The sequence below is a fragment of the Choloepus didactylus genome, chromosome 2 (assembly GCF_015220235.1).
Source record: "Choloepus didactylus isolate mChoDid1 chromosome 2, mChoDid1.pri, whole genome shotgun sequence".
NCBI lineage: Eukaryota > Metazoa > Chordata > Mammalia > Pilosa > Megalonychidae > Choloepus > Choloepus didactylus.
In genome coordinates this window covers 16875582-16888434 of record NC_051308.1, presented here as the reverse complement: position 1 = coordinate 16888434, position 12853 = coordinate 16875582, and the positions used below count along the sequence as shown (strand labels likewise).

Genomic DNA, 12853 nt, shown 5'->3' with positions numbered 1-12853 from the left:
CATAAATTGTTCCTACGCCTGGTACCTGAAACCCAGAGGTACCAGTCTCTCCAAGAACATCAGCCAGTTTCATTCCTCTACCCCATAATGTCAACAGCCTTTTTCAGCTTGAAGAAGTCACACTGGTCATTGCTCAGATATCCCTGAAGATTGAGAGAATGATCAAATGAGAGGGAGGAGTTGTGACTGAGAAGTTAGGATTTAGCAAATGATTATGACTACTTAATCATTATATAGATATTTCTTTTTAGTTTCTAGTGTAATAGAATAGCCAGAAGGAAATACTGAAATTGTTGAACTGTAACCTGGTAGCCTTGATCTCTGATAATGATTGTATAACTATATAGCTTTCATCTTATGACCATGTGATTGTAAAAACCTTGTGACTGACACCCTCTTTATCCAGTATATGTTAGGTGAGTAATAAAATAAAGACATACATGGAAAAAAAAGGTGATTACAGCTCATGCTTCATATTTTCAGCCCCTTCCTTGTTTTCCCCTCTGCATATCTCCTTAATTAAAGACTATTCCATATCTTGTTAGTATCTGTTTTTCAAAGACACTTATTTAATTCTGTCCTCTGTACTATATTACTTTAAAAATGTACGATGTCAGTTTTTCTTTTATCTTAACTTGAAAACAAAGGCTATGGCAGTTTTGAGTGGTTTTATTTTAATCACAGTATTGAAAAATGTGTAAGTAATTTAGTAATATTTTTTAAAGGAAGGTGCTGTCTGTAATACTGCCATTAAAGTAATTAACTTTGGGAAGCTTTGGGTAAGCTCCAAAATGTGGTTGAAGGTGTAAGGTGGCAGGGCAGAATCTACTACAGTTCTTTTGCAACTTTTAAGTTTGTTAATCAACTGCTATGTCAAGACTTTTTTAGCTTTGAATACTTTGAATTGTTACTGGCATACATACAATATGTTAAAGAATGTATGATTGTGGTATTAAAGCAGGGATCTTGCCCAGAAGGCTCTGGTTTTGGTACTGGATTCATGTTCCAGAAATATAATTTTCCATCCATTCAATTATGGAATAGGCAGTGTATGCAGCACATGAAAATTATTTATATGTGGCTCTGATTACAGTTATAATTGAGTAAATACTTCTGGTCATTGGATTCACTGTTTTTGGTCTTTAATTAAATACAAATATGCTGTATTAAAGCATTTAAATTTTATATTGGTCAGGACTCCATAGAAACATAACTCAAACTGGTTAAACAAACAGAAAAAAGGTAATTGATTGGCTCAAGTGACTGAAAAATTCTAGGAGTGGTATAATTCCCAGCCCAGTTGGATTCAAGAATTCAAACAACAACATTCTCAGGAGTCTCTCTCTTCCGATCAGCTCTACTTTCCATGGTATTGGCCTCATTTTCAATCATGTTGGTAAATGACCACTAGCAGCTCCATATTTATGTTCTACCACTTGAGCAATGCAAAAGAATGGGGATATCAGTGGTTCCAGTAAAAGTTCCTAGCAGGGCTGTTACTGATCTGGCTTGGCTTATAGACCCACCTCTAGACCAGTTACTGGGCCAGGGGATCTGGCACTGTTCAAACCTGTGTCACGTGTTAATGTGGAATTAACCCCATCCAAATTAAATGATTTTGGTGTTGTAGTTCCCGAAAGGAATTTAGTATACCATCATGAGAAGAAAGAGAAATAGATCCTAGATGGGCACAATCAACAACTTTTCATTAAAACTAATGTTCTTATCACATGCAAAAAATAAAGAATAATAACTGAAGGAATATTTTCAAAAGATATCTTTGGGAAAGGGTTTTGTTGCTCTGAGTTATAGTTTTTCCCCTTTGTGGCAAATCTAATATTTGCAAATTCATCGATTTTAATTGCTTTTAATTTAATTTTAAAAGAATCTCATTTTTTGGTAATAAGTTAGTGTCCTCATTTTCTGTAAGAGATCTATGGAATAAACTTTTCATATTTTTAATATTGTCTGTTAAACAATGAGAAGGCTAGAAATGTAGAAGGGTGTGAAAGCTCAGAATGTAGATTTTCAAATATGAATCCAAGCCCAGTGAACTCCAACAGTTTAGGGTCAGCTTTTCCAGACTAATTATTCAGTGTATGTATTGTCCTTACTAATCCTAGTTTTAATGTTTAATAGTGTTTTGTTTGTTTGTTTGTTTGTTTTGCTAATTACTGGTATGTGGCTTAAAAACCAGAGCTTCCCCAAGGGTGTGTGCTAAGTGGGTTACAGGTGTGGGGGGTTGTTAGTTTGCTCAGCTCGCAGGGTGGTTCTGCTGGGCCTGGAGTGGCCAGTCTTAATTGCACCTCTAGCCTTGAGCAGTTTCATGCTTTGACTCCCATGTGCTATATATACAAGTATTGTTACTTTTGGTGTGTGCTACGACAATGAAAAGGTGGGACATCACTGGCTTAAAAGAAGGAAGATGGGCTAAACCTTAAATTTTTAGATAGCATTTATTCAATCTCATAAATGGAAGAAAGAATTTTCAGAGTAATGATTTAAGCGGTTCTTTGTTTTTCATATATACATTTTTCTATATCATTTTTAGTTAGTGATTGATTATATTTCTGTTCTCTTCAGTACTAATCAGTCTATTCAGATTTTCTTCTTGGATCAGTTTTAGAAATGTGTGTTTTGCTAGGAACTCATCAGTGTCTTCTGGGTTTTCACATTTGTTGCCTATGTTATAATTGAATTGTTTGTGATATTATTTTTTCCATACTTAAATTTATTTTAAGCTCCCCTGTGTATATAGTCATGTTTCCTTGCTCATTTTTAAACTAATATATTTTTGTTCTTTCTCTCTTTTCCTTTATCAGGCCTTGAAAGGGGTTTATCTGTTTTCTTGCTCTTTAAAAAAAAAAAAAACACAACTAGCTTTTGGAATTGTTTGTCCTTTCTACCACCTTTTTTCTATTCCATTAACTTCAGCTTTTAGCTTTATTCATTCCCTCTCTCCTGGTTTCTTTTTATATATTTTGTTGTTCTTTTCTAATTTCTTAAGGTAGTGAGTGCTTAGTTCCTGATTATATTTCTAAAAGTGCACAGTTCAGTAGTTTGGAACTATTTGCTCTGGGTAAGGCAGGGTTCTTTTCAGCACAGGATTCCTACAAATTAATACTGCATAACCAAAATTGAGTATCATATTAATGCTTATGGAGAATTCACAGCACCTCTGTACCAAATACTAGAGGTAATTTTTAAGCTTTAAAATTTTGTTGAGTTGTATAAGCAGCAAATTATCAATAGAATTTATAGATTATGGTAGAAGACTAGTACAGTTAATAAATGCCATTTCAGTAGAGAGAGATTAAGTCAAGGAGTTCTTTTTCAGTTTTTAGGAAAGGATTTGATAATAGCCTAAGCTGTATAGGAAACAACTGTAATTCAGAATGATCCTCTATCCTTTTAAACACAACAGTTCTAGTGAAATAGAGAAGAAGATGCAGTCATATGTCTTCTCTCTCTGTAATCACCACTCTGTTTTGTTGTGTGGAAGCATCTGACTGCTCATTCCCCCCTTTATTTGTCACATTGTAAAATATCAAATTTCCTGGATTCCAAAGCTACCTTGGGAACAGACAGCATGTTGTCATGCTCAGATTGATTTTTTACAATGGGGAAAAGCAAATTTCTGTCATAAGAAAATATCCACTGCTCCAGTTGGCTACTATGTGTTCATCATAAAGCCATTACAAGCCCAGTGGAAAGAATTCTTATACTATTTACCTAGTTGGAATTTAAAATTTTCCAACTGAATTGCAGCTATTTCTTATGCTTTGGTGAGAGAAATTGACTATATTATACCTTTATTACCATCATTATTTTCAGAGGCGGTAGAGTTGTTCTTTCATTCTTACGCCAACAAGTAAGCCATTCAAACTGCTATGAGTTGGGAAAATACATAACACCTAGACATAGTTTTGTCTAATTAAAGATAGAATAAATTAGAACAAAAAGATTTATAATTAGAGAGAAGAGTTAATTAGGTCAGGTTTCTACTAGCACATAGATACATAGAGGTGTTTTACCTCTGTATGTCTTTATTTTAGCCTGCACATTTGGCAAATTGCTAGTGGCATAATGAACTAGAAGGTTTTGTTCTTTTACACACCCTGTTCTTGAAGACTCCTTCCCTCTTGAAGGGGGGGTGACCTTGAGTTCCTCTTTGTGTCTAGAGAGCATTCTGAAAACTCAGTTGTTGATTTCTGGTACATTTGTCATTTGCTGCTGGATACACACACATACATTTTCCCATTGTTTTTCTTTAACTTTTATTGTGATAACATACACACACACACACACACACACATGTATATGTAAACAATTACATATGATAATTCTATGTTTAACTTTGAGTTACTGCCAAACTGTTTTCCACAGTGGCTGCACCATTTTGCTCACCCACCAATAATGCCACGAGGGTTCCAGTTTCTCTGCATCCTTACCAATACTTGTTTTTTTTTTTTTTTTTATAATGCCATCCTAGTGGGTTTGACATGGTATCTCATTATGGTTTTGATTTGCATTTCCCTAAAGGCTGATATTGAGCATATTTCATGTACTTATTGACCATTTATATATATATTTTTGAAGAAATGTCTAATTAAGTCCTTTGCCCGTTTTTTAAATTGAGTTGTCTTTTTATTGAGTTGTAGGTGTTCTTTATATATTCTGGATGTATAACCCTTATCATATATATGATTTGCAATTATTTTTTTCCATTCTCTAAATTGTCTTTTCACTTTCTTGATAATGTCCTTTGCACAAAAGTTTTTAATTTTGATGCAGTTCCAGTTTATCTATTTTTTTTTTTTTGTGGTCATGTGCTGCTGGATATTTTGAGTATATTTTGAAAGTACATTAATAGTTCTAGAACACATTATATGACTGTTAATCTTATAACTAATTTATTCATTGAAATGTCGTTTGAGTAACTAATTTTAAGTCAGGCTACATTAATAGGTAATGTTGTTACACAAATGAAGAGCTTATTTCCTGGCTTAGAGGAACATAAAGTCAGCTAATGGGGAGACTATCAGTAAACCAACAATTTACAGCTTAATAAAAAAAAAAATACTATGATCGATATAGATGCGGATGCTATGGGAACACGGAGGAAGCCCATTTTTCTTAGATTAGAAATGAGGGTGGGAAGTGTACAGGGAGTTTCTTGGAGAAGGTAAAGCTTGATTCTCTTTTGTGAATTATAGCCAGTTTCATAGAGAAGGGGTGGGGGGGCGGCAGTGTTGTTCCAGAGAGAAGGAGAACAGTATGGGTAAATGGGTGGAGACATGAAACTTCGTAACAATTTGGGGTAATTTTAAGTGGTAGAAGTAGGAGAAAAGGACAGACAAACCATACTGTACAATATATTGAATTTGAACTATATTAACTGCTAATGGCTGTTTTCTGTCTTTTAATTCAGGTGAAGGAAATACTCAATACCAGTTATCTTAAGGAATGCATTTGAAAAGAACCAAGGAGTACAAAACCGTTACAATGACTGAGAAGCAAGTTGGTTTTGGAAAAACTGTATTCTGAGGATGCTGTTTGCTTTTGGTTAAAAAGAGAGAAAATACAACTACAGAAGAAGTCATTATATCTGCATTTTGTATCACAATGCACATAACAATGTAATTAGAATTACACTGGTCTCTTTAGTGAGTCTTGTAGCTTCTCTTCTCAGTAGACATGAGTGACCCAAGGCAGTCACAAGAAGAGAAGCACAAGCTTAGAGCCTCTTCAAAGTTCAAGGATCCTCCCAGAATCATGCAGTCTGATGATTATTTTGCTCGAAAATTTAAAGCCATTAATGGCAACATGGGACCCCCTACTTCTTTAAATGCCCCAAATTCCAATGAGACTGGTGGTCCAGCTAATGGTACCCCAGCTGTGCCCAAAATGGGTGTAAGAGCTAGAGTTTCTGAATGGCCTCCTAAAAAGGATTGCTCCAAGGAGCTAACCTGCAAGGCACTATGGGAAAGCCGTTCCCAGGCCAGTTATGAAAGTGTCACATCCATCATGCAGAATGGGCAAAATGACCAGAGCGATGGTCAACAAGAGGAACAGCTTGATCTAGAATTTGTGGAGGCAAAGTATACAATTGGAGACATCTTTGTTCATTCTCCCCAAAGAGGACTTCATCCAATAAGACAGAGAAGCAATAGTGATGTCACCATCAGCGACATCGATGCTGAAGATGTCTTGGACCAAAATGCAGTGAATCCCAATACTGGGGCAGCCCTCCACAGGGAGTATGGAAGCACATCGTCAATTGATAGACAAGGTTTATCTGGTGAAAACTTTTTTGCTATGCTCAGAGGATACCGAGTAGACAGTTATGACCACAAAGTGATGGCTCCTTTTGGGTTCCCTGAGTTTTTCCCCTGTGATTCTGCAATCTCTCCCAGCCTTCATGCAGCAGCACAGATTTCTAGAGGAGAATTTGTCCGCATCTCAGGATTAGACTACGTGGACAGTGCCATCCTCATGGGGAGAGACAGGGACAAGCCTTTCAAACGGAGGCTGAAATCAGAGTCAGTGGAAACATCCCTCTTCCGAAAACTGCGAACTGTTAAAAGCGAGCATGAAACTTTCAAGTTCTCATCCGATCTGGAGGACGGCCGTCTCAAGAGGGGCATTCGTCCTTGGAATTGTCAAAGATGTTTTGCACATTATGATGTCCAGAGCATTTTGTTTAATATCAATGAAGCCATGGCTACAAGGGCTAATGTGGGAAAGAGGAAAAACATAACTACCGGGGCCTCTGCAGCATCCCAGACTCAGATGCCTACAGGCCAGACAGGCAACTGTGAGTCCCCACTGGGGAGCAAAGAGGATCTCAACTCAAAAGAGAACCTGGATGCTGATGAGGGTGACGGGAAAAGTAACGACCTTGTCCTGAGTTGTCCTTACTTTAGAAATGAGACAGGTGGGGAAGGGGACAGGAGGATTGCTCTCTCTCGGGCCAACTCATCATCTTTCAGTTCTGGGGAAAGTTGCTCCTTTGAGTCATCTCTCAGCTCGCACTGCACAAATGCAGGTGTCTCCGTTTTAGAGGTTCCAAGAGAAAACCAGCCCATTCATCGGGAGAAAGTGAAACGCTACATCATAGAACACATTGACCTTGGGGCCTATTATTACCGCAAATTCTTCTATGGGAAAGGTAAGGAAGAGCTCCGAGTGCTTGTGTGTGAATGTCTCAGAGATTGTCTTCATAATTTGAAAGAGTTGACTTACGTTGTTCTTCAGCACCGTGGTAATGTATTGTTTGATGTTCACACACCTTCGTCAGCACCTTGTGGTGACAGTGTCCAAGGCCATAGTACGCTGGTCACTTAGGCTGGTTCTCTGATTACGGACCCCCCACCACTGCCATACTAACGTCTTTCTTAAAAATCCCCACTTTCCTGCCTTGCTCATTTAAAATTTCCAACATGGAAATGCCTCTTTCTTTCTTTCTCTATGCCAATTTTTGAGCATCACAAATGTCAGGCGTCCTGTAGAGTTTTCCTTTTTAAGAAGTCTTCCCTGATCAATTCTATCCTCTCTAATTCCTCAGAATAATCTCTTATACTATTTATGATTGATAATTCTATTTTTCTCTCTAGTCTTTTCTGTACTTTTTTCCTACTTTGTTTTCACTTGTATGTCTTCACAGCTCCTACTGCATTGCTATATGTATTGGAAGTGTTAAATAAATCCTTGTTGAAAGAATGTATGAATTACAATAGTAGACAAATTTAGTTTTCTTCTCAGTTCTACAAATGGCCTTAAGCATTAAGATATAAATAATTTTCTGGTGTTGTTTTTAATCCTATGTAAGATACATTATTTTTAATTTTATTTATATCTTCAGGCCTGTGAGGGATGCATTCTTTGGAGGTCACGTTGTTGAATTGTCAGCCTTTAAATAAGTGTCCTAAATCAGGGACAAGGGATCTGCTCTGTTTTAAAGACCACCAGAGAAACAGGTTCTACACACGTGTCAGTGATACATGCCAAACAAAAGCAATCAGAATATCTGTCACTGCTTTCTTATTGGGTCCAATTTGCCACCTTTCCCCCTTCTTTTATAGTATAGCATCTTTTTCAGGACTGTATCTTTTCAACTTTGTCTGGTATTCCTCCTCCAGCCCTCCCATGCATGACCTTGAGACCACTAAGGAGGCTGGCTTTTGCTACTCGGGCCCAGCCAGACTTTTGGTGCTTCTCTTTCTGTCCGTTAGATAGTGAGTAATTCTGGCACCAGCATCGATAATTGTGATCAGACTATATTTTGGATTTATTTAGTATTGATTTCTATCTTTAGAATGTTGGCATATCTTTTTTGATTCCAGTTGTTTCTTTTGGGGGAAGGGGCCGGAAGGGGATGTTATTCACACTTCAGGAGGTTATTTAGTCAATGTATGTTCCTTACAATATTATAACCACCATGGAGCCTTTTTATTATTTTTCCTCCTTGGATTACAGGCTTGAAAGGATTTGTTTGCTAGAGGAACTGCTGTTATTAAATTAATAACCTGTTCTGTTTTTGCATCAATTTAGATTTAACCAATCATCCATAATCATAATGTGAAATTATATGCATTGCTGAAATAATTATGATGTTGGATAAGCAATATACCTAAATAAATATTGCTACTTATCACTTAATTTGAGTTGTCTCTCTGTACTCATATTCAAGGTCGATGACATAATGAAATAATGGGGCTGAAATAATTTTGTCAGCAGGTCTTGGTCCACCAGTTGTGTCCCACCCCTACCCCCATCTCAGTCATGGCATCTGGGCAGCATGCTTTTGTCAGTATTACCACTGTGAGTTATAGCATTCCAGTCAGTAGCCTGTGCTGTGAAAACACGCATGACTGTGTTTATCCCAGGGGCAGCATAGTATAAAACACTGCTCACAGATGATCCCTAAGTAGAAGTTAGTTGTTTTTGGAAAAGGAAACCATGGGGAAATAGACTTCCTAATTAATAATTTTTTGTCGATGAAGCCATGGCATACAATACAATAAAGTCTCTCAGAATTATTATGCACTAAAATCCTTAGGTAATGAGCCATTCTCGCTAGCTGAATTTTGTCCATAGTTTGTGATTCACCCTTTAAAATATCAGAACTTAAAATTATATATATATATATATATATATATATATATATATATGCATGTATATGCATAGTTATGCAAATACTTAGTACTGGCTTCTCTAGTATTCTATTGCACAGTTTTAGTGTATTAGGGTCCTTCTCTGCCTTCTTAAGTACATGGAATGAAGAGTTGATATTTAGTGGATCCAGGGTCACCAGCATTTGATTCATTAATGTCTTCAGGATCTGTTCTATGAGATGATTTTAGTTTGCTAGATTCTGTCGGTTCTCTTGACAGTTTTGTAGTTTTTCCACTTGAACGCTCATCTGTTATATGATAGTTTTAGAGTTTTCTCAGTCAGTGATTTGTTTCCTCCACCTGTTCTGATTTGCAACTTATGATTTTAAGGGCTTTGGAAATGATGTAATCAAACTTGTTAGATGTGAATATGAAATAAAAAAATAAGCTCCAAGTAAGAACCTGAAGGTAGATGCCCTGTGCATGAATTGCTGTGTGTGGATGTAAACATATCTTTGGGCAGTTCGGGGATGCTGAGCTTACTTTACTTTCTAATTCTGGCTTTGCTATGTGGATCCGTGAACTGGTCAGGCAGCTGAATTCTGAACTTCTGTCCTCACGGGGTAGAAAAAGCCTGAATTCTGTGCTGAGCTTTCTGGCCATGGGCAAATCCCCCGCCTTTGCAAAGCCTCTCTTTTTTTCCCTTCCAAAATGAGGGAGTGGGGTCGTGATCCTGAGGTCACTTTTACCTGTAATGTTCTGTCATTCTGAGGCAGGTGCTGCTGTGCCAGCTAATGGAATCTCCGGGCAGGGTGGGAGCAGCGGCAGGAGAGAGAGAATAAAGCCGAGCATTAGCCTCTCTTTCTCCAGAACAGCTGTGAACTGTGCCCTGGTTCTCCTATATTTAGCTCTTCCCCTGTGGCCCAGTGAGACTTGACAATTAAATTGGCTGCAGTAGCATCTGCTGCTGCTCCTGCTGGTAGCTTTGTAGAGCCATGAGGAACTACAGGCAAAAGCAGCAACCTGGGTTCTTGAGTGATCAAGTACGGCTGAGGGCTGGAAGTTGTGGGAGAGGAGACAGCAGGAGCCCCACACCCTGACTTAAATCACTAGGCAGCCCTTTTATTTGCGAACACTTCACAGGTTGTGGGAACAACATTGTGGGTTTTTTTCCTTTTCTTCCCTTTATTTTTTTAAGTGGCCCTGGGCAGACTGGCATAGATATATAGTGATTTTGCAGAAGACTTTTTTTCTTTTCCTTTTTCTCTTTTCCCTTCTCTCAGAGTGTTTCTTTTCGAAGCAGGCTTTCAAGGATCTTTTGACACTTTCCCAGGTGCCTTTTATTTTTTTCTATTCTGCAATTCTGTGTGAAACTTAATTTTCAAAAGAACTAAATGACTCCCAATCACTGGGAAATGTTTAAAGTAAAGGACTTTAATAATGTGGTTTCCTCTTTATTGGATCGTTAAGGTGAGATGGCTGCTTTGTGTGCCGAGGTGCATGAGGTGTGTTCCTATGACACAGGCACTAAAAGTCTTTTCAAATAACTTTGTAAAAAGATTTATGAAGGGGTGTAGCCTGCCACAGTAAACTATGTAGCAACACCGCTTGTCCAGGCAAATCCACCTTTCGGTAGCCTTCAGTGAAACAGCCTTTTACAAGAGGGAGGGGGGATTGGAGCAAGCACAGCAAATACTCCATCACATTTGTTACTTTCGCTGATGATGACGTGAAAAAAGGAGTGGTGTTGCCAAACTGTTGTTTGTCTGATGGAACTTGTAGTGAAATTGCTGACTGCTTCTTCCCTGATTTTCCCATTTGTGAAACAGAGGTGGTGACCGAGGGCCCTTAAGGTAGGGCTCCCAGGTGTGCTTTACAACTGATGGGCCACGTGACCTTCCAGGTTTGTTCCGCTGTCCTTTAGTTCCGATTGTTTCACAGCGGGAGGCTTGGCCTCCTTCTGGTCCTCTCTGGCACTGAGAGCCTCTGCACGGCCGGGCCGCCGTGCTGTGTGCCAGTGTCACTAGAGCCTGAGAAGGGAGAGAATGTCCTTGAGGACTCCCGCCTGATGGTGAATGCTCGCACTCTTTACTGGTTTACTGAGAACTTCTAAAACTTGTCTATACTCTGCTTCACGTCACACAAGGCAGGAATGTCTCTAGGAAGTTAAATAAGTACTTTCTGGGTGCAAAGGTAAAAGAATAAAACTGGGCCTTCTTAGTGAAGTGGAGTGAAAAGTTGCAAAATCATTTTCTGAGCCTTGGGAAAGTGTTGTGTAACTACAGCCATTCCCCTGGTACAATGATGCATGGGTGGCATGTGACAGTACACATGTATTTTCTTTTAGAATTTTTCAACAGTATTATATGGTCATTATAGAAAATTAAATGTAGAGAGCAAAAAGGAAAAAGAAATAAAATCTCCCCCACCCCGTTCCCAATCTATCAGATAGAATTATCGTTAATAATTTTGTCTTTATCCTTATAGGCTTTTTTCTGGTACAAATAAAATTATGTAAATGGAATCTACTCTTGCTTTTGCTGTGAAACTTGCTTTTGACCATCATCCAGACGTATCATTATGTGTAAAGCTGCATCAGCATTTTAATAACCATTATCAGTTATCATTATCTGCCTTGGGTGCAGATAATGGGGAGATGGGATACCAGGTATTTGTCAACCATGATCTAGGCAGATGAATTAATAAACTATATTTGCTTTGTTTGAGAGGTAATCTGATCAGTTTGATAGAATCACAGTGATAAAAGAACATATATTTTTTACCCCTTTATTAGACGCAGTACACCCATAAAATAACAATATCAAATGCATTGAGTGTTCATTTTACCAAGGAATCTTTGCTTGCAAAAGTAATTTATCATTATAAAAATTTGTCATAGCTCTACTACCACTTGAGTGTGGGCTGTACTTTTAGTGACTCCCTTCCAAAGAATAGAGTATAGAAAGAAGGGAAAGAAACTTGATAATGGAGAAACTAAACAAGCACTATCTCAAGGTGATCAGGGTTAGTATCAACAGTGACAAGTCATGTTGACAGTGTACACCCTTGATATGGTATGATGAGAACAGTACTTTTCTTCTGTGGGCTTCCTCCTCCAAACCTATAATCCCAGTCTAATTGTGAGAAAAACATCAGACAAATCTCAACTGAGGGACATTCTACAAAATACCTGACCAGTACTCCTCAAACTGTCAAAGTCAAAAACATGGAAAGGCTGAAAAACTTTCACAGCCAAGTGGAGCCTAAGAAGACAAGGGCTAAATGTAATGTGGTATCTTGGATGGGATCCTGGAACAGAAAATCTACATGCTGTTAAATACTAAGGAAAGCTGAATAAAGTATGGACTTCAATTAATGATAGTGTATCAACATTGGTTCATTAATTGTGATGAATATTCCAAAGTAATATAAGAGCTTAATGATTTGGAAAACTGGGCAATGGGTATACGTAAAACCTACTGTATTTGCAGCTTTTCTGTGAATCTGAAACTATTTTAAAATAGAAAGTTTATTTAAATTATTTTAAATTATATCATAAATGCTCATGATGTATTTAAATTGAGATGCTATTTATTTAAAACAAGAAGAAAGAAAAAAAGAATATGTAGCTCTTACAGTGTAACCAAGAAGTTAGGATTTAAGGGCTGATTATGATTACTGAATCATTACATAGATATTCCTTTTTACTTTCTGGTATATTAGAGTAGACAGAGGAA

At 37.7% G+C, this 12853-nt stretch overlaps 1 protein-coding gene across 6 annotated transcripts in view; it reads left to right on the top strand.

Annotated features, from left to right (window-relative positions):
* SIPA1L2 (signal induced proliferation associated 1 like 2) overlaps positions 1-12853 on the top strand; it is a 261788-nt gene that overhangs the window by 136093 nt on the left and 112842 nt on the right. For all 6 annotated transcript variants that reach the window (XM_037820966.1, XM_037820960.1, XM_037820991.1 and 3 more), the window contains one exon: positions 5432-7171. In XM_037820966.1, coding sequence (XP_037676894.1) covers positions 5698-7171 — 1474 coding nt within the window. In that variant the 5' untranslated portion in view covers positions 5432-5697. The remainder of the gene's footprint in view (positions 1-5431; positions 7172-12853) is intronic.